General features: G+C 39.2%; 1 protein-coding gene across 4 annotated transcripts in view; it reads left to right on the forward strand.

Moving 5' to 3' along the window:
- MSRB3 (methionine sulfoxide reductase B3) overlaps window positions 1-27,991 on the forward strand; it is a 176,618-nt gene that overhangs the window by 89,955 nt on the left and 58,672 nt on the right. For all 4 annotated transcript variants that reach the window (XM_025283912.2, XM_006066448.3, XM_006066450.4 and 1 more), the window contains one exon: window positions 14,154-14,182. In XM_025283912.2, the coding sequence (XP_025139697.1) occupies window positions 14,154-14,182 (29 nt within the window). The remainder of the gene's footprint in view (window positions 1-14,153; window positions 14,183-27,991) is intronic.

Consider the following 27,991-nt stretch of genomic DNA (forward strand, 5'->3'; position numbering starts at 1 on the left):
AGTTTTAGGATCTGTCAGTTATTGTGTCTGTCAGTAATCTGCTAGCCACAAAATTCTATCATTCTTTTTCTCATTACAACCTAGGATAGAAAAGAAAATTTCCAGGGAAAATAAGAAAACAAATATTATATGTAAAACTGAGGTAGAGCAATAAACTTTACTACCCCCCCCCAAGTCTACCTCGTGCGCCAGAGAGCATATGACAAGTACGTATACAGCGTCAGTGTCAAAGGACCAAGCAGAACCATTGGAATCATCCTCCCACAGTGACATAAAAAGACAAAGAGCCCATTGATTATCATCTTCTGCTGTGCTTACTGGTGGTCTCTGCTCATGTGAAGAAGCAGCTGCCCAATGGTCACAATGCAGTGAAACACTTTGGCAGAATATGGTTAAAAATACTAAGGAAGAATATGTAAATCAAATATATTTTGTACCTGAAATGGGTTAAAGTGTATAAAATCCGTAGACACTTTTATTTCCAGCTGATTTCTAGGTTTGGGGCTTTTATTGGAAGTCTCAGGCTGCTAAATGGCTGACAGAAGAAGAAATGAGATGTAGAAGTTGGCTAGTGTTGCCATAACAAAGTACCACAGATGGAGGTTTGAACAACAGAAATGTATTGTTTCACTGTCCTGGAGGCCAGAAGTCTGCGATCCAGGTGTCAGAAGGGCTGGTTCCCTTGCAGTTCCTCTCTTTGACTTGTGGGTGGCTGTCTTCACGTGGTCTTCCCTGTGTGTGTGCCTGTGCCCTAATTTCCTTTTCTCGTAAGAGCACCAGTCATACTGGATTAGGGCCCACTTGAATGACTTCATTTTAACTCAATTACTTCTTTAAAAGCCCTATTTCCAAATTTACTCACATTCTGAATTACTAGGATTTAAAACTTCAACAGATTAAATTTGGAAGGACACAATTCTGCTTCTAATGTGAAAGTATATTCTGTTCTCCTTAACCCTGATTATTACTTTAAGTGTTTTGAATTTATTCTCAATAGCTAAAGGATCTTTACTTTAAAAGCTTTGTTCTCTCTGCTGCTGTTGCTAAGTTGCATCAGCCGAGTCCAACTCTGTGCGACCCCATAGACGGCAGCCCACCAGGCTCCCCCGTCCCTGGGATTCTCCAGGCAAGAACACTGGAGTGGGTTGCCATTTCCTTCTCCAATGTTCTCTCTACAGATATAAATATACACAAGAAACAGATTATTTTAAATGATTAAGTACTAGAAATCATTCAGACAGGAAATGATATTGAAATTCAAATAAGGCAGTTATCAATATGGCCTAGAGAAAATTATAGAACCTGGGGAGCCAAAATGACCTTAACAATTGTTTTTTTCAGTCTTATTCATCTGCAGGTTCAAGTTCTACAGAGGTAAATTTTTATCACCTCATACTCACTTTTCCTCCACCCTCTCTTCTCTCCTTTTCTTTTCTTTTTCATTCTTGGAAACTGCAGGAAAATTTAGATAGCTTACCTCTCCATGGGGTAGTTTGTGTGGAGCAGCATTGATTCATTTCAAATGTCTCGTTTTACTAATAAAAAAAAATACAGCTCATAAGTTAAATGACCTCTTGGTTGCTGAACTAGCATCCAACTAGCATCCAATACTGATTCGTATTCCAGTATGCTCTCAAGTGCACTGTGCAGCTCTTTTAGTTAGAGAATGGTTTATTTGTGTTTTAAGGACAAATAAGATTTCTCTAGGGCTTCCCAGGTGGTGCTAGTGGTAAAGAACCCACCTGCTAGTGCAGGAAACGCAAAAGATACAATTTTAGGTTCGATTTTAGGTTCAATTGCTGGGTCGGGAAGATCTCCTGGAGAAGGGCATGGCAACCCATTCCAGTATTCTTGCCTGGAAGATCCCATGGACAGAGGAGCCTGGCAGGCTATGGTCCATAAGATCGCCAAGAGTCGGACACGACTGCAGCGACTTAGCATGCATGCACGCAAGATTTCTGTAGGGCTTCCTAGGTGGTGCTAGTGGTAAAGAGCCCATCTGCCAGTGAAGGAGATACAAGAGACGCGGATTTGATCCCTGGGTCAGGAAGATCACTTGGAGTAGGAAATGGCAACCCATCTTTATTTCCAGCTAATGGAAAATTCCATGGACAGAGGAGCATGGCAGGCTGTAGTCTCCATGGGACTGCAAAGAGTTAACATGATTGAGTGACTGAGCGAACACACACACACACAATTTCTATATTGTGTAATTAAGTCATTTATATTATTTTCCATTAGTCTTCCCTCTTAAATATTTCCAGTTTCTTCAGTTATTTTTATTGCTGTTTTCTCATTTTTTTCTACATGGTTTTGGCACTCATATTAAAATCCCAAGTAAGATATCTATCAGAGTACGTGTGTGCTACTATGTCGCTTTAGTTGTGTCCGACTCTTTGCAACCCTATGGACTTTAGCCCACTAGGCTCTTCTGTCCATGGGATTCTGCAGGCAAGAATACTGGAGTGGGTTGCCATGCCCTCCTCCAGGGGGTCTTCCCAACCCAGGTATCAAACACAGGTCTCCCTCATTGCAGGCAGATTCTTTACTGTCTGAGCCACTAGGGAAACCCATCAATATTGGAATGGGGAGCCTATCCCTTCTCCAAGGGATCTTCCCAACCCAGGGATCGAACCCTTGTCTCCTGTGGCTACTGCATTGCAGGCAGATTCTTTACTGCTGAGCCACCAGGGAAGCCCATCTATCAGCATAATGCATTCTTTCTTTTTATAGTATAGTATTTTGTTTTTACTTGTTAAAATACTATTTGTACTTGTAGCCACAAGCTTTAATACTATTGCTACCATTTTTTAAGTTTTAAATTTAGACTTCTTTTGTAAAAATTCTGCTCTGCTGGGTCTTTGTTGCTGGGCATGGGCTTTCTCTGTGGTGGGGGCTGCTCTTTGTTGTGGTGCCTGGTCTCACTGTGGTGGCTTCTCTCGTTGCGAGCATGGGCTCTAAGTGCACAGACTTCAGTAGTTGCAGCACGCAGGCTCCAGAGTGCAGGCTCGGTAGTTGTGGCTCACGGGCTTAGTTACTCCAAAGCACGTGGGATCTTCCTGGTCCAGGGATCGAACTTGTGTTCGATCTGCCTACACTGGCAGGCAGATTCTTATCCACTGTACCATCAGGAAAGTCCCCTTATTGCTACCCTTTTTCAGATTTTCATACATGCTAGGACCTGACCTAGGCATTTTATAGTATCCTATCATTTAACCTATGTATGTGTTGGTTGCTCAGTCATGTCCAGCTCTTTGTGACCCCATGGACTGTAGCCCACCAGGCTCCTCTGTCCATAGAATTCTGCAGGCAAGAATACTGGAGTGGGTAGCCATTCCCTTCTCCAGGGATCTTCCAGACCCAGGGATCAAACCCAGGTATCCTGCCTCCAGAATCTGCAGGCAGATTATTTACTGTCTGAGCCACCAGGGTAGCCCCATATAACCTATACAAAACTTTTTAAAGTGTAGATACATTGCTGCCATTCTGTAGTTAGTGAAAGCAAGATGTAGAGTGTGATGAACTTCTCGAAAATCACATAGGATAGAAAGTGGAAGACCTAGAACTGGGCTCTGATCTGTCTGTCTCCATTGGCTACCTTTTCCATTATTGTTACCTCAGTATTAAGCACTTCATAGACTATATTACTGCTGTGTAAAGTCTCCAGGTTACCAAGGTGGCAGTGATCCCAGTGAAAATGCTAAGATCTGGTTAAGATAAGAGACAAAAACAGTACAGGGGAAGCAGAACTGTGTCATGGGGAGTAGGAATTTATACAGCTGTGTTGTCTGCAGTAATTACAGTGCTCAGTGAGAGTGAAAAATGAAGAATTGTAGCTGCACTCAGCCTGAGCATTCTCAGTAACAGGCTCATGTCAGAGATCTTCTAACAACAACGTAGGAGGAACTATCTTGCTCTTCTGCTCATGATTACCAGTTTAATTTCTAAATCTCTGGTTTCTTAATTTATATTTTTTTTAGTTAAAAAAATTAGGCATGTAGTTAATGGGTACCTTTTATTTTTATCTCTTTGTTTTTAGTTGTGGTAGCTAACATGTCTTTAAACATTTAAGTTCATTTTGTTTTCTTTTTGCATATTATCTGTCTTTTGTGTTTTATAGCATCATTGTTATCAAAATATAAAAAAATATATCAAAATATAACATAGAGGCCTAAGCTTTAAACACAGTAAGTAGATAGTTCATGACCTAGTACTGCTATGGTAGCAATATCAGTTAGAATATGTTGGGTTAAAAGTAACAGAAATACCCACACAAAAATGGCCTCACAATGCCCGACTTGGCTTTCTAACTCAGCAGGAACTCTAGAGAAAAACTGTTTTGAAATCGGAGTGACATCAGAGTTCTGGCTTGGCATTTCTACAATTTTCTTGGTCTTTTCCTCCTGGTTACAGGGTTGCCACAGCAGTTCTAAGTGTCATATCCTCACATAATAACTCCAAAGGCAGGAAGCAGGGAGAGTGTAGGAAAGGGGCTCTCTCCCTAAATCACCCCAGTCCTTCTCATGAGGGAAAACCTAACCAAGAAGTATCCTGCGCAGGCTTCCCTGCACCTGTCACTGCTCACAGCTGGCCTCCACGCCTGTCCTTGAACCAGTCCCTGACAGAAGGAGTTTAGAATTGCCACAGTTGGCTAAACCTAATAATGATTCGGTCCTGAGGTGGTCACATTTTTAGCACCCTTCAAAAACTTCAACTCTGTTATCAGAGAAGAGGGCGACTGGCGATTACATCCATAACGGGTCGTGTCCGCCACAATTATCGAACTCTTTTAGTGTGATCAAATAACTCCATGAACAAAGGTAGAATGAATTTCAACTCTGATGAGTGCAAAGGAGTGACTGGTGCTGTAAAAGTAGAAACTCTAGAGATTTAATCTAGTCTGGCCACTTGTCTTCAAAGAACTGATAATTAAGCTAATAATGGAGAAAGCTTGAGGAGTTAAGTAGGCGGAGGGGTTAAGAGATACTGGAGTGGGTGAGGGGAGGAAGAGAGAGCTTTCCCAGGAGAGGACGCATCCTGTGTTTATGTAACTGAAAGAGGAGCATGAATGTTCACTGCCACCTATTACTAGCCTCTGGTCTGAGGAAAGCCTTTGAATTACTTGTAGGGGTAAGAAGAAATTCTTGGACTTATAAGTAGGATCCTGAAATATTGGGATTTCTGATGTCTATACTTTATGAGGGACAACAGGATGGGTTATTAGCCTTGGATTGTCCTGGAAAATCCTTGGTATGGAGTTGCCGTGTAAAATACCCAGGCAAAAATCAGTCTGCCCCTCCTACTCCTTCCCTCTAATAACTTTCTGCAGCTACAATCTTTAGTTGACACCCATTAAAAATAATATGAACAGCATCCTCATTCTACATGTCTGAAACCTTTTGAAACATTGACTTCATTAACTTGTAGTTCATACTGACATGAGTCCCATTTAAATTTTTTCAATACAATTGAAAGTAAGCAAAGAGCAGTGGAGACTTTCATGGATTCCTCATAAGCGACAGTAAAAATTTTAAAATAATAACTTGACTTCAATACACGTAGAGCTTTCATAGATACTGGGTTTTGTGCACTCAGTCGCTTCAGTCATGCCCAACTCTTTGTGACCCTATGGACTGTAGCCTGCCAGGCTCCTCTGTCCTTGGGATTCTCCAGGCAAGAGTATATTGCCTTGAAGTGGGTTACCATGCCTTCCTCCAGGGGATCTTCCTGACCCAGTGATCAAACTGGCATCTCCTGCATCTCCTGCGTTACAGGCAAATTCTTTAACAATGAGCCACCAGGGAAGCCCAGATACTGGGTTATTTTCTGTAAATAGAGAACAGTCGTTTTATAAACTTGTTCAGGACTATAGAGCTCTGATCTATGACTAAAACTGCCTTCTTTTGAAAATCTACAACTTTATTATCAAAAGAATGCATATGTTATATATTTTAATTATTTAAAAAACGATAATGATACTTAAATTTTTCTACCATCTGCCTTTTATGGTTTTAAAATTCATAAAAACATTTTAGGTTTAAAAATTCAAAAGTTTTAGTTTAAGCCTTTTTTTTTTTTTAGTGTGGTACTATTATAACTGCTCTGACAAGACTCCAAAATAAGAATAGCTTAAACACGGTAATCATTTGGGATTGACATGGTGCTGCCAGAGTGTGTACCATCAGCCAAAGGCCGGTGCCCCACTATCCGACTCTCTCTCATGATCTAGGAATGGCTGCTTTAGCTCCAGGAAACAATCGATGCTTCTGCCAGTGGGAAGAAGCGCAGAATTTCACTTCAATGGCATAACTCATAATGCTTCTCCTTGCATCCTTTTGACACGAACTTAGTTCCATGGTCAAAACTAGCTATAAGAGAAGTGGGAAATAGTGTAGAAAAATTGTCTTACCTCAGTAGCCATGTGCCCATCTAAAATTCAGAGATTCTATTTCCAAAATAATAAAGGGGAGAATGGATACTGGATGATAGCAACGTTGGGGCTATATTCACCGTCTTTCTGCAGTTGCCAAAAGAACTGGTTGAATAGCTTTAAGCTTAGATATAAGTATATAATCAAGGAGTGAAATGTGTCTCTGTGGAGACACGATTATATTCATGTATCTTATACCTCATACAACCTTACTTTATACATCTTTGTATTCCTACCATGCAGGATAGTATATGAATGAAAATAAGCACATAAGGAATGTGTTTGGAATGAATGAATGAACACCCCTCTTTGTCTTTCCTGTATTATATGTATTTATGTGAGTTCTTTTTTCACACTTTTCTTTGTTCCTATCTATATTTTCAGTCAGTCAGTTCAGTCACTCAGTCGTGTCTGACTCTTTGCGACCCCATGAATCACAGCACCCCTGGCCTCCCTGTCCATCACCAACTCCTGGAGTTTACTCAAATTCATGTCCATTGAGTCGGTGATGCCATCCAACCATCTCATTTGCTGTTGTACCCTTCTCCTCCCACCTTCAATCTTTCCCAGCATCAGGGTCTTTTTAAATGAGTCAGTTCTTTGCATCAGATAGCCAAAGTATTGGAGTTTCAGCTTCAGCATCTGTCCTTCCAATAAATATTCAGGACTGGTCTCCTTTAGGATGGATTGGTTGGCTCTCCTTGCAGTCCAAGGGACTCTCAAGAGTCTTCTCCAACACCACAGTTCAAAAGCATCAATTCTTCTGCACTCAGGTTTCTTTATAGTCCAACTCTTACATCTGTACATGACTACTGGAAAAAACATAGCTTTGACTAGACAGACCTTTGTTGGCAAAATAATGTATCTGCTTTTGAATATGAACTTTTCTGCCAAGGAGTAAGCATCTTTTAATTTCATGGCTGCAGTCACCATCTTCAGTGATTTTGGAGCCCAAGAAAATAAAGTCTGTCACTGTTTCCACTGTTTCCCCGTCTATTTGCTGTGAAATGATGAGACCAGATGCCATGATCTTAGTTTTCTGAATGTTGTGTTTTAAGCCAACATTTTCACTCTCCTCTTTCACTTTTATCAAGAAGCTCTTTAGTTCTTTGCTTTCTGCCATAAGGGTGGTGTCATCTATCTGAGGTTATTGATATTTCTCCCAGCAGTTTTGATTCCAGCTTGTGCTTCATCCAGTCCAGCGTTTCTCATGAAGTACTCTGCATATAAGTTAAATAAGCAGGGTGATAATATACAGCCTTGACATACTCCTTTTCCTATTTGGAACCAGTCTGTTGTTCCATGTCCAGTTCTAACTGTTGCTTCCTGACCTGCATACAGATTTCTCAAGAGGCAGGTCAGGTGGTCTGATATTCCCATCTCTTGAAGAATTTTCCACAGTTTATTGTGATCCACACAGTCAAAGCCTTTAGCATAGTCAATAAAGCAGAAATAGATGTTTTTCTGGAACTCCCTTGCTTTTTCCATGATCCAGCGGATGTTGGCAATTTGATCTCTTGTTCCTCTACCTTTTCTAAAACCAGCTTGAACATCTGAGAGTTCACGGTTCACGTACTGTTGAAGCCTGGCTTGGGGAATTTTGAGCATTACTTTACTAGCGTGTGAGATGAGTGCAATTCTGTGGTAATTTGAGCATTCTTTGGCATTGCCTTTCTTTGGGATTGAAATGAAAATGGACCTTTTCCAGTCCTGTGGCCACTGCTGAGTTTTCCAAATTTGTTGACATATTGAGTGCAGCACTTTCACAGCATCATCTTAAGTAGCTCAACTGGAATTCTATCACCTCGACTAGCTTTGTTCATAGTGATATTTCCTGAGGCCCACTTGACTTCACATTCCAGGATGTCTGGCTCTAGGTCAGTGATCACATCATCGTGATTATCTGGGTCATAAAGATCTTTTTTGTATAGTTCTTCTGTGTATTCTTGCCACCTCTTCTTAATATCTTCTGCTTCTGTTAGGTCCATACCATTTCTGTCCTTTATCAAGCCCATCTTTGCATGAAATGGTCCCTTGGTATCTCTAATTTTCATTAAGAGATCTCTAGTCTTTCCCATTCTTTTGTTTTCCTCTGTTTCTTTGTACTGAGCACTGAGGAAGGTTTATCTTTCCTTGCTATTCTTTGGAACACTGCATTCAAATGGGTATATCTTTCCTTTTTTCGTTTGCCTTTCATTTCTCTTCTTTTTGTAGCTCTTTGTAAGGCCTCCTCAGACAGCCATTTTGCTTTTTTGCATTTCTTTTTCTTGGGGATGGTCTTGATACCTGTCTCCTGTACAATGTCACAGTTTATATTTTATTTACTTTCTTAAAGAGGATTTATGAATAGAGGTGATCAGAGTCCATAGTATGATAGAGGAGTGCTTTGTTTCTCTGTGTATGTATGTGTATATGTAAAATTCAATAGAAATTAAATTAACTTATACCATAGACCCAGTTTTCTCTAACCCCAAAACTGATAGTGGTCACTTTTATTATCATATTTTAATTATTATTAGAATAGTTGTGGATTTTTAAAAATATTTATTTTTATTTATTTATTTGGCTGTGTCAAGTCTTAGTTATGGAACTCAGAATCTTAAGTTTTGGAATGTGGGATCTAATTCCCTGACCAGGGATTGAACCCAGGCCCACTGCATTGGGAGTTCAAGTCTTAGCCATTGAACCACCAGGGAAGTCCTAGTTGTGGCTTTTTGAAGGTGCAGTACTGTGCCTGAGAATTCTGAAAGTATTTTTTTAAGCTGATACTTAAAGTCATTAATTAGTTTGTGAAAATGTTTCTGTACATTATGTGTGTTTTTTGCATGTTGACCAGCTTTCTCTGAAGGAGATAAAATGGTCTGGGAATAACAGTTCTTGGCATGATTTTTCGTATTGCAAATGAGGCATTTTATAGAGTTTTTGGTTACTATATCTTGTTTTTGGTCCTCTGTTAATTTACAGATTCATTTGTTCAAGTGTTAATTCCTGCTACACATTTAAAAAATTGTCACTTTTCCCATATAATTTTTAAAGTTGATATGTTGTATTTTCATTTTTATTCAGTTCAAGAATTTTTTTTTTTTGGCATAGCAGATCTTAGTTCCCTGACCAGGGATCAAACCAGCATCCCTGCAGTGGAAGTATGGAGTCCTAACCACTGGACCACCAGAGAAGTCCCCTGCTACACCTATTTAATAACTGTTAAATACCAGATGCTGTGCTCAGTGCTGGGAACATGAAGAGACCCTGCTGGGCTTGGTGTCAGTGCCACATAGCAGGGGGCGGGGGGGAGGGGCACAGTTTCCTATGCCAGGACCCAAACCATGGAGTTACTGAAGGTAAGCAAGAACCTCTAGGAGGAGACAGAGGCAGGCAGGCTGCTGCCGGGACTGAGGCGAGTCTATGGAGTAAACATTTGTCAGTGATGAGCTGGAGGAAAGGTGTTCTAAACTGAGGATACTGGATGAAGGCTGTGAAATAGTACGGCAATTGTTGGATTCGGTGAGAGTGAAGGCTACAGTTTAGAGGTGGATTTGAGGCAGGATTACAGGTGGGACAGGAGAACCAGATCATGGTGGGCCCCTTATACCCCATGCAGAGGAGGGTAAATTTGGTGTCCTTAGGTCAGTCGTTTTTCAATGTTTTTGTCTGTGACCCATTGTAAGACATACTTTTCTACATGATGGCTCATTACTAGGCCTGGCCCCAACATATGCAGGGCCTGGGCAGGAGAACAAGTGGGGATACAATACAGCTAATTATTTAAAAGTTATAAGTCAAGGCAATAAACTGTTAGAAAAGTTTGCTAACCTACCTTGACAGATAAACCTTGTAACAAAAACAGTGAAAATGGTTTGTAGAATCACTGATATCAAGTAATTGAAAACAGTGCAAACTTTATTTTATTAAGTTTATTTTTATTTATTTATTTTATAGCTATGGGGCATGTAGGATCTTAGTTCCCTGACCAGGGATTGAACCTGTGCCTCAGCAATGGAAGTGCGGGTTTTTAACCACTGGACTGGCAGGGAAGCCCTAGGAGAGAGCAGATTTTAAATAAACTTGTCTTCCACCAAAAGACTGTTATTCAGCCTGGGGAAATGCAGAGGTAATGGTAACCAGGCCAAGTGGGAGGGGAGGAGAAGCTTCCCTTAACCTTCTCTTCCAATGGTTATGCAATCCGTAAGAGAAAAACCTTTCTTTTCTTCTTCATTGAGGGAGAGACTCTTTCATTTCTGCCACAGGGTCTATACTCCTCCCCACTCTCCATTCCCACCAGCCAGGCCCCCAGTTCCAAGGCCATCAAGACTGTGACAGTCTGGCCTAAGGTGTAACCCCTGGCTTCTTGATTCTCCCAGCTCTCCACTCTCACAGGAGGGTTTGAATGAAGAATTCTCTGAGCAGGAATGTGGAAGAATAGGAAAAGCATTTTGCTCTGCCCTCTTTGTTTCCCCTTCCTTCTGCCCTCAGGTTCAAACTCCATCCTTCAAGGAGCAGCCTTTGGCCTCTGCTTGAGCTGGAGACACACACACAGTAGTAGCACAAGTTGACTGTAAAAGATCCACATAGGCTGAGGAAGTCAGCTCAGGGCAATCTGGGCCGAAAATGCTGAGGACTTTGGTACTTGGAGCTTCCAGGGGAATAAGAGACTCCTTGCCTGGTGGAGAGGAGAGTGCAGCCAGAGGAAGGCCAGAGCAGATGTTCTTTGCTCATTTATAAGGCTGCTGCTGCTGCTGCTAAGTCGCTTCAGTCATGTCCGACTCTGTGCGACCCCATGACGGCAGCCCATCAGGCTCCACCGTCCCTGGGATTCTCCAGGCAAGAACACTGGAGCGGGTTGCCATTTCCTTTTCCAGTGCATGAAAGTGAAAAGTGAAAGTGAAGTCGCTCAGTCGTGTCCGACTTAGTGGCCCCATGGACTGCAGCCTACCAGGCTCCTCTGTCCATGAGATTTTCCAGGCAAGAGTACTGGATGGGGTGCCATTGCCTTCTCTGTTTGTAAGGCTAGTAACTGGCTAGTATGCATATGCGTGAAAACACACACATACACACACAAATGCATGCACTTCTACCTAAAAGTTATACAAAACTGCACATGCTCTCAATATGGGATGCATCTATCTCTGTTCTACTTCATTAAAAAAAAATACTAGTCATAATCCACTAAATTAATTGTATAATCCACTCATGGGTCAACTTGTGATTTAAGTTTGGAAAAATTCTGCACAGTTGTTGGGTGGTGGTGATAATGTGATCAGATTAATATTTGGAAAACACCTGGCAGCTGATTAGATGATGAGTTGGAAGAGAGGCAGGATACTGGTTATGAGATGACTGAGCCAAAGTGTTAGTTGCTCAGTCATGTCCGACTGTTTGCAACCCGATGGACTATAGCTGGCAAAACTCCTCTGTCCATGGAATTCTTCAGGCAAGAATACTGGAGTGGGTTGCTTTTCTCTTCTCCAGGGGATCTTCCTGACCCAGGGATCAAACTCTGGTCTCCCACATGACAGATAGATTCTTTACCTTCTGAGGCACCAGGGAAGCCCTAGATAGGCCTAAAGGTGGTAAAAATGAGGATAGAGAGGAGGGGGAAGGTAGTACAATCAACAGGTTTGGGTGACTAGTTAGATACTGGGGGTACAGAAGAAAACTAGAATAGCATCATCATTTCTGGCTCAAAAGGATAGGAAATATAGCAGGAGAATTATATTTGAGGGAAAAGAAAATGAATTCAGTTTAGTACGTGTGGCATTTGAGGTCACAGCACAATGTTCAGGCAGGATTTTAGTGGGAGAGAGGCTTAGTAAAGTGGGGACTGTAACAGGGCTGTTGGGTTAGGTATTAGGAAGCCATTGAGAAAACTTAGCAAGGACAGATCCTCGTGGTTCACAGAGTAACTATGTTGGGAGGTCAGGAAAGGAAGATGTGCAGTAAAGGTTAGAGTCTATCCTCTCAGTATACTCGCTTGTAAAGCCAGGAAGAAAAAGGGATAACAAGAGTATGACACAGGCTTGAAGGAGGGTTTTAAGTTAATTCTGGAGCTCTTCTATACATAAGGGAGGAGGAACCTGGGGAGACTCAGATATTGAAGATTTAACAGGAAGAAGGAGCAATTGCTCTAGTCTGGTTTCAGGGGAGATGACAGAGTGCCCTTTCGGACATGAGTGTAGGTAATGTTAGCAGGAGGAGCACCTCTTACACAGGATGCATGGGGAGGCAGGGATTTCCCTTTATAGACATTTGTTGACATACAGACATTTCCCGTTATAGGCATACGCACCAGGCACTAGGCCGATGCTGTGGCCGAGGACTCTAGCAAGGCATAGTCTAGTGGAGAAGACAGGCAAGGAGACCAGCAGGACAATGTGTGGTGAGTGTTGCCGTTTAGAGTTATGCCCAGAGATGTGGGAAACAAAGAAGTGGGCATGATGCCAGGCTTTCCAGAAGAGGAGAGGACAAAAGGTAAAAGAAGGTTTGCACCTGAAACAGGAATCAGGGGCACCTGAGAAAAGGATCGAGCTGAGGACGACAGTGGGGCCAGGGTTTGAGACAGGTATGAGCCTGGATTACAGCCGTGGCTGTTGATAACCATGGTTGTAATAATCCTTTTTTTGTGTTTATGATTATTGACTTTGTTGAAGCCTCAGCTGAAACTTTATTTGGGAATACTTGAGAAAACGAATTTTTATGTCAAAGGAACCTGTTTCTTGCTTATCCTTTCCCCTTTCCTCCTTTGATGACTTTTCTTGAAGCTAATTTAGGTAAAGAAAGCCACCACTTCCAAAAGTGCTTTGGTACCCTGGCGTAATTTCAAAGAAATCTCCTTTCCCACTTAGTTAACTACATTTCCCCAGGAAAAAAAAAAAAAAAAAAAAAAAAACTTCTCTGTCAATGTAACATCCTTTAACAGGACTCCTGCTGGTCGGTTCTTGTATCTTGCTGTGGCAGCTGTGAACATATATACTATTGATTGTTAATGTGTGATATAAATCCAACTGGAGCATGCCCACTAATTGGTTTGAGAGCTAGATATAGACAATGCTGTCTTATAGTAGCTTGTGTAGATAGGCCTAGTCACAGGGTTAATTCTGCTTGACAGCACATCAGCAGCATCTTGAGAGTAATTACCCAACAGAAGTTTTCCCACAGCCAGACTGAGAGCTTCAAAGGCTTCTGAATTTACAACCAGTATTAACCTATATCTGAAACATCAGGTTCCCACAAGGGCTCAGATTTTTTTTTCTCCTTCTTATTAAATGTATGGGGTTACTAGGTTCATTTACTCTGTGAAGAACTTAGTGAAAAATTACTTGATTTTGAATAATTGAAAATCTTTAATAATAAGTAAAAAGGATAATTTAAAATTTGAGAGTTTTTTAAGTTGCTTTATATATTACTGAAAAGTTAATCTGTAAAGGTTTGCTGCCTTTTTTTTTGTTTGTTTTACAAAATTTAGTCTCTTTCTCTCTCAAAAAAATGCTGAAAAGTTAATGTCTTTTCCATACTGTGCCATCTCTATGGATATATACATGTTTAGAGGACCTAAGGTTATACATGCACTTAAAATGGTTAAAATAAATACGTATTTACATTTTAAAAAGCTATCTTACTTGTTGACCAATGTACTGAAATCTGTAACTATTACATCTTTCCCCCTTCTTAAGTTACTGTTTAATAAGCAAGTTTTACATTGTAAAAAATTTCTTTCCCTTTGCAGGTCAGAAACCAAATTTGACTCCGGTTCAGGTATGTTTATATTAATAATGTTATTCTGAGTATATTTTATTTACATTATTCTCTGAGGAGTAATTCATCAGATCAAGAACCATTTTGATTTTAAACAGACTAGGCAGTCTCTTTTCAAAACATGAACCCCACCTCAAAGCAGGACTATTGACTGTTTGGAATCGTAAGTTATTAAGACGTTCACTTTGGGATTCTCGATGGTTCTGAAATAAGTACTAAAGGCTCTATATCTGCAGAGTTTCATTTTAAAAGCAAAGGTGAAGGTCATAGATACTCATTGCTAAAAACAGAATGTTATTCTCCCAGTGGACAAAAATCCTGAATAATTTGAAGGTTCTCTGCAAGTGACTTGTCATCACATATGGGTAATAGGATACATTTAATCCAGCAAACTGTAAAGGGTTTTAGCCAGTAGAAATAGAAACTTGTCTATAACTTATTCATTTTTTAAAATTTGTTTTGCCAGGGATATGGGTGATGGAAAATGAAGGTCACCTTAAGTCATTGTTTTGGCTCTGTCAAGACAAAGTTTACATTCTCACAAACAGTGGCATATCAGCCTTATTGGATGTTTTCTTCTCATTAAGCATGAATATAGCTATATAATCCTTACACTTGACCGTGTCCTCACGTCACTAGCTGAGATTTCTGTGCTCCAGAGTTTCTGATGGTGTTTACGATTAAAGGACAAAAATTACCTCATGTTCAGTACAAAGGAATTATGCCTTTTATCGAAGTATTAATAGATAAATAAACATTAATTTTCAATTCCAGAAGAAAATAATTTGCAGAAAAATATATAACTCATTGAATTTAAAAGTAACATTCTTACTCTGGTTTGAGTTCCAGTATGTTTTAACTTAAAAGTTTTTGTTTGTTATGTTCACAAAGGAACCGAGGACTGTACTTTTTGATAGTGATGTTAAGGAGCTGATATGTTTTTCTTCTTCAAAAACTGTATCTTTTACTGTATGGCTTAATGAATTTGTTCAACTTGGTGTGAGACCCTTTAAATACGACATCTGTACGTGTGAGTTAACAATTTCACCCAATTTAAGAACTGTGATATCAGAAATCTTTCCATTCTGTGTGCTCTTGGGCTTCTGAGTCACACGTGACAGTGATAATAGAAGGTAAACATTTCTGGTTTACAGTGTTGATGATGTGGAGACTAAAGGCATGGTGGCATGGTATCCATTCTTTTGACTTTTTTTTTAATTGATTCATAGGAGTAAAATAGGGTAAAATATTCAAAATAGGGTAAAAAGTCTTTGTCATTTTTAAATAGTTTAAATATTCAAATATAATAAAAGAGAAATGGAAAAAAGTGAGGATTAATTTTTACATAAAACTGCCTTTTTATCATTGCCAATCAGCCATCAAATATTTACTAAAAATCCCATTTATTATGGTCAAATTCCTTAAAAATCAAGTCAAAAACTGGTTTTAGCCTACAGGATCTGGAATATAACTTTTAAAAATGAAAAAGTCCACTAGGTTCATTTTGAAGGCAAAACCTGGAAATAGTGTATAAAACTGAAATATTAGGCAGCTATTGTCAAAGTTAGAAAATTTATGTTAAATTTTCAAATCCAAATTAAAGTGTGCTGCTAAATTCCTGTAGTGAAGGTTAGTATTTATCATGAAAATAGTTATAACATCTGTACAGGCACACATCTTTCACTCTTGTGACCAAAGATTTTGTTCATGATTCTTATTTTTTCTAAGTCTTAATTTTTTTTAAACATGTTTCATGCACAACATCTGCCTGTCTCTGAAAGCTCCAAAGTTTTGTGCTCTGAAAAAATCTTACAGGGAATATGATTAAATGTTTATTTTTTCTTTTAATTTTGAATCTAAATATGTCGTGGAAAGAATTCAGATGGTTTCAAGTTAAGAATCAGGTAATTCTTTTTTCTTATAAATTCTTTTAGCTTAATATCAAAAGGAATCATGACAAAGAAAGCTATAAATGTATTCTTTGACATTCTATAGCATGCGAACCTTGGTTAGAATAAGGTAGCATGTTGGAACAATTAAATATATGACTTTAATAGGTTCAGGTTCTCTATTGTTCATCAAATACAGAAAGTAAACTAGCTCTGTTCAATGTTGTATACAACTGTAACAGTGTTCCTGACAAAGTAAGATTTTTAAATGAAGGAAGATGCTGATCTTACTAAGAAAAAGAAAAGCTCTTAAAAAAATAAATAGTGTGGTCAATGACTAGCCATAAAGGAAAGAGTTTCAAAGTAAAAAAAAAGAAATATATATATATATATGTGTGTGTGTGTGTGTGCGTGTGTGTGTACAGTTTATTTGGGTCCTTCAAGTAAAGCACCCAATTTATGCAGCTTACTGCGTATTTGCAGTTTGTATAAATGAGTTTCAGGCTGTAGAGTGAGATTCAGAAGGAAGGAAGGAAAGTTTTCATTGTCAGAACATGGTGAAAAATGTCACTTTTTAAATATATACCAAAATGATCAGCCTAAGAAGTGTTTTAATTTTTTCTTATCAAAGTTGTATAGATTTTTTCTACGAAAGCAGATTCACAAACAACTTTGCACTTTTAAAGTTTAAAAAATTTTTAAATGAAAAAGTTTCAACTGTATATAAAAGTAGAGGGTATAGTATAGTAAGCACATATGCATTCATCATCTAGCTTTTACTGTTATCAATACTTTGCCTTTTGTTTCAGTTTTCTTTTTTTGCTTGAATTATCTTAAAGTGAAATACATTTCATGTGATTTTTAAAACCTGGAAATTATAAATTGTGTTGACTTATTGAAATAAGTCAGTTATTTTTCTGAGGTTTTCATTTATCTCAGAAATTTGAGTCACATATGATTTCTTATGGAAAGGATCTTGACATTACCGTGTCCACATTCAGTTGGAGATTTTGGAAGTTCTATTCATGTGGTGAAGGTTAAGAAAAAATCAGAAGGTGCTGAATTAATTCTAATCTGAGAACCCCAGAATTGTTCTGTTCTCAAGACTAATTTGATGCAAACTTTAGCTACCTTCTAGCTGTGTCCTCTATGTACCGAGTTGTATCCTGTTTAACCTCCATTTCTGTTTATAACCCAATGACCTAAAGGTGAGCTTTGCCAATTGAGAACAATCAGCCTACCTTGTTTCTAAAGGAGTTTTAAGGGTTCCATTTTAATACTATTTCCTATTTAATGTACTAATGTTGCTTGTCTATGATCCTGAGTAGTTGGTGATTTTACTAATAGAGTAAAACAGACTTCCTTTTATGTTCAGAAGTAGCAAGAGGCAGTGCTCTTCTCCCCACCTCCCAAGAAGGGAAGTTAGTTGATGCTGGAGGAAGCAGAACATTGAGTTTAGTGTAGTGATTAAACATGAAAGCCATATATCAAATCTCAGGAGAAACATGCTTTTGAAAGAGGCAGAGAACTGTGGAGCATATTGCGTGATAGGCTATGTAAACAGAGCCCTGGAGGTCAGTGTGTGGATGCAAACCAATTAAATAAAGAACTTACTGGCTTTGCTTTCTATCATCTGGATGGGGAGAATCACAAGTTAACGTGCGCAGGGCTGAAGTGTAAACTTTGCTTGAATAAGCTAGGCACCTTTGGAAACTTCATTAACTCTTTCAGTTCACTACCAAGTTTGGCTGGGTTTTGTTTTGTGTGTTGTTGTCGGTTTTTAAAAATTTAACCAAAGTCCTTAGGAAGTTAAAACAAAACCCAGACTATACGCTCTCTTGGCCTTTCCGTACATACCTATCAGCAAAGGTGCCAGTGATGAGCAGAATGGAGGACAAAGCAAAGAATGCATTGCTGAAAAGATCAAAGTTGGCTGTGTAGTCAAATTTCAGTGACGTGAGCATGTCTTTTAAAAAACAACCAGTTTGGAAAAGCAGAGCTCTTGCAGAATAACTGGAAAAAGATGTTTTTTCTCATCTCCTGAATTCTGGGTATGAGGAAAAGATATAGTTAGAATTTACTAGCTACTACATAACATCAGGATATTGTTATTTCTGTTCTATTAAAATAGTTTTTTGACCAAGAAGAACATGAAACCTATAAGTTAAAAACTGTATGGAACTGTATGGTAAGGACTTCTCAGAGTCTTACATTTTGTGGTCCTCACCTTCTCAGGCAGTGTTTGGGTGAGAAAATGAAATACCAAGTTAAATGGTATAGTTTCATGGTCCATAAACATTCAAAACAAAGACTTTTTTTTTTTCCTGTAGAGTCATGTTGGCTGAGAAAGTGAATAAGCTTATGTTTAGTGGTTGTTGATTCTGGACTGCTTGGAATAGCAGTACTGAGGAAATGGGCTCATAGAGCACAGCAACTCAAAGGTATAAGATTTCATGAAAGCAAATTGTGGAGGATTAAGAAACCTAATGAGCATGGTTTAGTGTGGAGAGTGGAGGAGAGAGCTCACTATTAAATAAAGTCCAAGAGTGTACAAGGTTAGGAGATCCTAAAAGACACGATAATAAAAGGCACAACAGAATATAATTATCCTGAAAGAGAGAGAGAGAAAAAAAAAAGCCCTCAAAAGCTCCAAGGAACAAAAAGCAGCTAGTGTCGCTTTTAAGATCTGTAGTTGAAAAGGAGTCTACACCAGGGAAAGGAAATCAAAGAATATAATCAGTTAAAGCTTGAGGCAAAAACATATGGGTGGTGAAAAATAGAGTGGGCTGTTAACAGTGGTCACTAAATTAAGGAAAGTGGGGAATTTGAATATAGAACTAGAATTTTGAAAGTTTATTAGCAAATGAGACAATCTGCCTAACATAGTAAGCCTTTCTCAAGAAATATTAATAAGGAAAGCATTTCAGATCTTATAAATGTGAGAATATGTTGGCAATATCATTTCACTCCTACAAATCAATTTGTTATTTTAGATTTCTTATTTTTGAGGTTCTCTTAACAGTGAAGAGCCAGGAAATAAAATATATATCTCTGTAAGAATATTGAAGTCTGTCTTTGGGCATCATTCAACATATATTTATTAAGCATACTACATGCCAGATGCTGATACTCTACCTCTGAGCAGAGGGGATACAATTCCTTCTCTCATAGACTCTTAGCTGGTTGGTCTGTTATACAAATTCACATGAATTTCTTTGCATATTTAGCTGAGAAGGGCTACCGAGGTTAAATTTAGATCCAGATGGTGTGCTAAAGAACTCTTGATATTTAGATATAAGCTAATATATTTTAAATTTTGTCAAATTCACCTTTCTTTACTTTGTTCAAAGCATCTCACTGCTTTCTGCCTTAAAGAGAACACTTTTAAGAGAACAACCTAATAATGCTAATGGCTAGTGTTTAGTTTTTCTATAGCTTTTAATAAGGAGTGACATTTCACATTTGATTATCATTAAGAGAGATTAACTTAGAAGAGAACAATGACAAATGTTTGTGAATACCATTCTCTTCACTTTTATTTATTTTTTAACTCATTCTTTTACTGGATCGTATTCAAGGTTGGCCTGGAAAAGCAGGCAACCTCCTCTGTAACAATCTCATGGGATTGTGTGGGAGCAGTTAGAGGAGACATAGCCCTTCATTTACCTTTTACAGACTAGAGACCAGGAAGCAGTGGGGCCTGGTGGCAAAGCACTGAGGTGCTGGAGCAGATAAATCTGAGTGAAGATTTATCTCTCTTTACTTTTAATAATTTTCAATTGGTTTTCTTGGATTTCATGTATAATCATTATGTCATAGACTTAAATTTTGTGCTTTCATTCCTTCTGATTTGCAATTAAAGCATTTAAAACCATAAATTTCCTTCATCAAAGCTTTAACTGAATCCGAGATTTTTTTAAATCATATTTTAAGTAGCTGCCATTTTGATTTTCTTTTGGACACACTGATTATTTAGGAAAGTGTTTTTTTGAACTTCCAAACTTTCTACTTGCTACTTTTGTTTAGTAATTTTCAGTTTCATTGCTTTGGTGGTCAAAGAATGTGACCTTATTACTTTTTTACTAAGTTTATTGTTCTGTACTTACTAGATTTTTATCTTGGGGCCTAGTTGGTGTTTAATTTTTGTAACTCTTCTGTGGGTGATTTGAAAACTATATTCTCTGCAACATAAGGAGTGTGATACATAGTTATTAGATCAACCCAATTCATCATTTTTACCATTATTTGTTTGTTTTATTCTACCTGACAAAGACTTTGAGAGGAGAGATAATTTGTCATTCAGTGTTTTTTCTCCTGATTTCTGCCTCCTTAAGTATCACCATCTCTGTGTTGTCTGCTCTAGGTACTCTATATAATATATTCTGGCACTTGCCATCTTGCTCAGGTCATAGATTACACTTGTCCTCCTGTAGAGAACATTATTCCAAAGCAGTGCTCATTGAAATGAAAGCTGCTGTAATTAGTAAACTTCTTATTGTTGTTCAGCTGCTAAGTCGTGTCTGACTCTTTGCAACTCCATGGACCATAGCCCACTAGGCCCCTCTGTCAATGGGATTCTCCAGTCAAGAATACTGGAGTGGGTTGCTATTTCCATCTCCAGAGGATCTTCACAATCTAGGGATTGAACCTGCATCTCTTGTATCTCCTGCAATGGCAGGCAGATTCTTTACTGCTGAGCCACCAAGGAAGCCCGATTAAGAAACTTATATTATTCCAAATTTATATGTGAAGCAAGAAGCTGTTTTACCATTGTAAATACAAGTGTTTTCCTCTTCCCTCTTGCCCTTGATACCATAACTTTATCAGGAAAAAGGCTCTGCCCCATTATATGATGCAAACCTTTGTTTTCTCCACTTAGCATCCTCCCCTACTTCTCCATCTGTCTGGCAAGATTCTATCTTTTAAGGCTCAGCTCAGGCATCACCCCCCCAATTAAATATAGTCTTCCTTAACACCTCCCTAGAAATTCATCATCCCTTCCGCTGTACAAACACTGGATCTTGTATTTACATTTACTATAGCATTTATTATCTGCTATAATTATTTGTGTGGATCCCTCTTTCTCTCCAAGTCTATGACTTTTTTTCAAGGCAAGAATCATGTCTTATTCACCTTTATAAATTTCGTATCTGGTGTGAGATAATTAGTCAATAAACAAAAATGCAATGAGATTGGGAGTCTTTGTTCTGTTCTCCAGCTGTGATCGAAATGCTTAACTAACGACCGAAGATTTATCGTCCCCTTTCATGGTGTAGAGTTGTTGCTGGGAAGTGGCTCCTCAGCCAGAGATTACAGTTTCCAGCCCCTTTGCATCTGTGTGGGGACATATGACTAATTCTCCCAGTGGAGTATATGTCATTTCTGGGCTAAGTGGATTAAGTATCCAATAAGCTTTCCCACATCTCACTTCCCCTTCTGAGGTGACATCAGAGGTATATGTTGAACATGATGGCATCACAGTATGGAAAGAGTCTTGGTTCCTGAGTCATACTTGGAAGAGATCCACTCAGGAGAGCTCTTCATCCAGGAACATCTTCATTGGCCTTTATGTAGAGGGAAATAAACTTTTACTGTAATAGGCCACTAAGATTTTGCCATTGTTTATTAGGGAAGCTAATGTTCCATACCCTGAATAGCCCAGTGCCTAGAATATTCCCTGGTAAATAGTTAGTAGTCACTGATTACTTCTGATTAAATGATAAAATTAATGGCTATGGATTACATTATCTATTAATAACCTACAGAAAGAAAGAAAGTGAAGTCGCTCAGTTGTGTCTGACTCTTTGCAACCCCATGGACTGTAGCCTACCAGGCTTCTCTGTCCATGGGATTCTCTAGGCAAGAATACTGGAGTGGGTTACCATTTTCTTCTACAGGGGATCTTCCCGACCCAGGGATTGAACCCAGGTCTCCCACATTGGAGGCAGACGCTTTAACCTCTGAGCCACCAGTAACCTAAAGATGATCCTTTAAACTAATGATCATACAAATATAGTATACTATGTTCTGTGTAATCACTGGGCCTGTAGTTAGTGATCGTCACAGTAACAAAGTGTGAAAGGACACCATAAGAAGCAGTGACTTAAAGCAACAGTAGTTTATTTGTGCTCACACATCTACAGCTTGGGTGGGATTGGTTGACATAAACTAGTCACAGGTTAGGTTCAGGTCTGCTTCACAAGTCTTATCATTAATGGTAAAAGAGAAGAAGGCAAGCCCCACTGTGCAAGCACATTTCAAGTCTCTGCAGCAGATCTGGTAGCATCCCATTGACCAAGCACATAGCATGTTCAAGCCAAAAGGAAAGAAATGGAAAGAGCATGTTCTTTTCACTTGTCATGCCGTGTTAAGTATTCTGTCTTCCCTCTAGTGGGCAGAACTGCCGAATCACATGGTGAAGGCTGTGGAGATAGGAAGGGAAGAATAATAGAGGCCCCAAATTGAATCTATCACAGGAGAACTTTATGTCCTTCAGTTCAGTTCAGTTCAGTCACTCAGTCGTGTCCGACTCTTTGTGACCCCATGAATCACAGCACGCCAGGCCTCCTTGTCCATCACCAACTCCTGGAGTTCACTCAGACTCACATCCATCGAGTCAGTGATGCCATCCAGCCATCTCATCCTCTGTTGTCCCCTTCTCCTCCTGCCCCCAATCCCTCCCAGCATCAGAGTCTTTTCCAATGAGTCAACTCTTCCCATGAGGTGGCCAAAGTACTGGAGTTTCAGCTTTAGCATCAGTCCTTCCAATGAACACCCAGGACTGATCTACTTTAGGATGAACTGGTTGGATCTCCTTGCAGTCCAAGAGATTCACAAGAGTCTTCAACACCACAGTTCAAAAGCATCAATTCTTCACCACTCAGCTTTCTTCAAGTCCAACTCTCACATCCATACATGACCACTGGAAAAACCATAGCCTTGACTAGACGGACCTTTGTTGGCAAAGTAATGTCTCTGCTTTTGAATATGCTATCTAGGTTGGTCATAACTTTCCTTCCAAGGAGTAAGCGTCTTTTAATTTCATGGCTGCGATCACCATCTGCAGTGATTTTGGAGCCCCCCAAAATAAAGTCTGACACTGTTTCCCTCTGTTTCCCCATCTATTTGCCATGAAGTGATGGGACCAGATGCCATGATCTTCGTTTTCTGAATGTTGAGCTTTAAGCCAACTTTTTCGCTCTCCTCTTTCACTTTCATCAAGAGACTTTTTAGTTCCTCTTCACTTTCTGCCATAAGGGTGGTGTCATCTGCATATCAGTTATTTAGTAAAAATATTTTATAGAGTTACTGTGATTATATTTTTAAGTGGATCCAATTCCTTCTGTGTGGTTGCATCATTTGGTAACCTAACTTCAGATGTGATATTAATGGATATATAATGATAGAAATATTTATATTACATAACGCTTTACCATTTGAAAAGCATCTAATTAATCTTACCGTTTGAGACTCACAAAAATCTTTGTAAGATACAAAGGGATATTTTTACATTTCCGAGATACAGTAAGGTTTATTGAGTTGCTTAAGTCCACATAAGTGGTAATTGGCTAATCTAGGACTGAACTTCAGGTCTTCAAGTTGCAAGGACTGTGTCCTTTTTATTAGATCATAAGATAGTTATTTTAATGAACAACTTTTGTTTTAACGTTTTCTATTATTAGCTTTTTGTTTTGTATAATTACTATGTATACTATTATATATTATCAAATTTAATCTTTTTTCAAATTAAACATAATATGTTTATAAACACACCTTAAAAATACCAAGTCTAGTACAGATTTATAAATGATTACAATGTGGCCATTAGTAGGCCACTGAAAATGTCCCTGGCAGTTTCCCAAGAGGCCTGAACTATTAGTATCAATTGCCTTGGTGAATTTTCTGTTTTCCAGTATCTAGTCTTAAAATTTTAGACTCAGAAACATAGATATTTCAATAGCTCCCAGGGATGGACTCATGTGGACAAACCCCAAAGATGGATGAATGAAACTAAAATTCAGATGTATTTGTTTACAATGAGAAGTCTAATTTTCACAGAGCTCAGAATGCTTACATCTGCACCGTCATTGCCTTTTCTCTCTAGTCCAGCTCTATAACTCGCGAAATTACCCTGTGAACTCATTTTATCAATTTGTCAAAATAAATCATTCATGTTGGGCCTGACATTTCCTTACTATTATATATTATCACCGTAAAGGCAGACCTACATAGGGAGTCAGATCACGTCCAGAAAGTTACCCTGTTGCACACAGAAGAATGTCTACTTAAAAACAACGCACAACCTGAGAGTTGCGAGTTAAGCTTTGTTTGGGGCAATATGAGGACCGCAGCCCAGAAGACAGATAGCTCAGACAGCTCTGAGAGACTGTTCCCAAGATCTAGGGGGAAAGGACATATATATTATGATTTTGGTAAAGGGGGAATACATGCAATCAAGCACTTTTTTTGTTTGTTTGTTTTGTAGAAAGTTTCTGCTGGTCCTGTGAAGCTTTTGCTAGTCCCAAGAAATAGTCGTCACCATGAAGGATTTTAGTGCTTTTCTAGATATGAAGAATTGGGCTCATAAAATCAGCTCCTGAGAATATCTAACTTTCTGAAGACCTGTCCTGCCAGTTTTTCTCTGAGCACAGAGTGCCTCATTTCTGCTCTTACCCTGAACTCCTTCAAAGGGTGTTGAACGTCAGCAGCTGCAGCAGCACGTGATTTAATCCCTGTGGAGGCAGATGGCAAGCACTCATGGCAAGTGCCAATTTGTGGTTGACAAGAACAAAGTTTGGAAACAGACAAATTGAATGTTTAGCTTTATGAGTTAAAGGTACCATGAATTATCTATCTCAAAATAGGAATGGTCCTGGCCATTGAGACTGTATTTGACTCTCATTGGCTTCAACTTCATCCATCCATCTGCTCATCCATCCATACAAAAGATAGGTTTGCCATTAGACTTGGCAAACATACTACAAATCTGCTATTTAAGACTTTGTTTCCAAGTTCTTGGAGCAGGAGACCATGGGTAGTAGCTTTAGAACTTAAAATTTACAATTTAAATGTTTTTTAGCTATTGAACCATATATTAAAATTTTAATGGTTTAACCCACCACTTCAGCATACTAAAATAAAGATATAGACCAATGTCAATATATAGGCCAAGATAGAGGCCATTTCCTTTACCCTAGAATGTTCCCTCATGTTTTCCTTCAGTCAGTAACTACTCCCCAGAGGGAACCACTATTCTGACTTCAGTTATCATTGATTAGATGTCTGTTCTCTAGCTTCATATAAAATGGAATCATACAGTACGTAGTCTTGCATGTGATGCATGCATGTGTGCTAAGTCGCTTCAGTCATATCTGACTCTTTGCAACTGAACCCGCATCTCTTGTGTTTCCGCTTAGCAGGTGGGTTCTTTACCACTAGCACCACTTTGGAAGCCCATTGATATCTTTTCTCTATACTATGTTTTTGAGATTTACCCATGTTATTTCTATGGGCTTCCCATGTGGCTCAGTGGTAAAGAATCCACCTGCTAATGCAGGAGACGCAGGAGACATGGGTTCGATCCCTGCATTGGGAAGATCCCCTGGAGAAGGAAATGGCAACCCACTCCAATATTCTTGCTGGGAAAATGCCATGGACAGAGAAGCCTGGCTGGCTATAGTCTGTGGGGTTGCAAAGAGTCGGATACGTCTAAGTCACTGAGCATGTATGCCTGCATGTTATTTCTAAGTACCAGGAGCTATTACCAAGTAGTATAAGTTGGGATGCTTATTTTGGTCCAGTTCTGGCTACCATTCATGTAGTTGTGTTGGCTGTGTGTAGTCTCTTGTTTCTAAACATTCTCAGGTCCAGATTACTGTTGTTAATGCATTGAGCCAGTATGTAGATGCTTTTGCATTGATCCTGCATGATCAGTCAAATCATATGTGCATGTAGAGCACTTTACTATACCTAAGACATGGTGGAGGATATATGAGTATGACAGTTCCTGCCCTCATGGAGCTTATAATCCAACTGGAGAGATAAGATACATATACACACACACTAAGGTATCTGTAGGTGTAGGACAATATGAGTGGTTCCAGTAATAGAGTCATAGTAGAATTTAGAAGAAGGCGGATTACTTTAGGCTATGGTGATTGATCAGGGAGGTTCCTTGTTGAAGGCAAGACTTGGGTCTTCAAGGCTAGAGTTTAGATAGAAATAAAGCCAGTCAGTCAGTTCAGTCGCTCAGTCGTGTCCAACTCTTTTTGACCCCATGAACGGCTGCATGCCAGGCCTCCCTATCCATAACCAACTGCCGGAGTCTACCAAAACCCGTGTTCATTGAGTCTGTGATGCCATCCAAGCATCTCATCCTCTGTCGTCCCCTTCTCTTCCTGCCCTCAATCTTTCCCAGCATCAGGGTCTTCTCAAATGAGTCAGCTCTCCACATGTAATGTTTACATAGATGTTTACATAGTAATGTTTACATAGATGGTGGCTCCTAAGAGCCCTTGCAAAGAAAGAGTATCCACATTTTTCAGATGTGCAATTCAAGAGGTGGGATGGGAAGTGACCTGCAGGGGCAGATAATGGGGCAGTGGACCTTGTTCATCATCAGTGTTGCTGGACTGCTGCGTGCCCTGCGCATGTCTGGGCAGCCAGGCCCATGGTGCTCTCTTGGTCTCAGATCACAGACCTGCCATTTCTGTTTTCAGGCCTTGCCCAGAGGGAATGGTTCTCCCTCAAAGCTCTCAATTCAGCTGCTCAGTTGTGTCCAACACTTTGCAACCCCATTGCAGTATTCCAGGCTTCCTTGTCCATCACCAACTCCTAGAGCTTACCCAAACTCATGTCCATCGAGTCGCCATCCAGCCATCTCATCCTCTGTCGTCCCCTTCTCCTCCTGCCCCCAATTCCTCCCAGCATCAGAGTCTTTTCCAATGAGTCAGCTCTTCGCATCAGGTGGCCAAAGTATTGGAGTTTCAGCTTCAGCATCAGTCCTTCCAATGAACACCCAGGACTGATCTCCTTTAGGATCGACTGGTTGGATCTCCTTGCAGTCCAAGGGACTCTCAAGAGTCTTCTCCAACACCACAGTTCAAAAGCATCAATTCTTCGATGCTCAGCTTTCTTCACAGTCCAACTCTCACATCCATACATGACCACTGGAAAAACCATAGCCTTGACTAGATGGACCTTTGTTGGCAAAGTAATGTCTCTGCTTTTTAATATGCTGTCTAGGTTGGTCATAACTTTCCTTCCAAGGAGTAAATATCTTTTAATTTAATGGCTGCAATCACCATCTGCAGTGATTTTGGAGCCCCCCAAAATAAAGTCAGCCACTGTTTCCACTGTTTCCCCATCTATTTGCTGTGAAATAAAGAGGGAGATCATTTTAAATAATAAGTCAGTTGAAGGCAGACACAGAAGTGAAGATACAAAATATATTTGAGGAACAGTAAGTAAACCAACTTGCCAGAACTGGAGGACTTTTGTTGAGGGCTAATGGTATACTTGAGAGTCTATTAGATTAAAGAATTTGGACTGAATTATGTGGATAATAATAATAGTAACAATTGCTAACTCTGATTTTATATTGCTGTGTGACACATTGTACTTAGTGCTCTTACTAACCTATTTAATCTATAAGAATTCTAATAATTATTTCCATTTTATAAATGAGTAGACTAAGGTTCAAAAGATTGGATATTTTACAGTATGAAATATTTTAAGGAATAAGTACAAATGTAGTAATAAGCAAGCTAGAAATCACTTGCTTACTATATCAAAATTGATATTAAAATAATTTAAAATGACAATGACTTTTTAGTTCTTTTTATGTCTCAAAAAATGTTTGGTCTTGTCTTTTGTATTATAGAACTATGCTATAGGAAAGAACATTTTCCAAGAGGTTATT

Source organism: Bubalus bubalis, chromosome 4 (assembly GCF_019923935.1).
Source record: "Bubalus bubalis isolate 160015118507 breed Murrah chromosome 4, NDDB_SH_1, whole genome shotgun sequence".
NCBI classification, from domain to species: domain Eukaryota; kingdom Metazoa; phylum Chordata; class Mammalia; order Artiodactyla; family Bovidae; genus Bubalus; species Bubalus bubalis.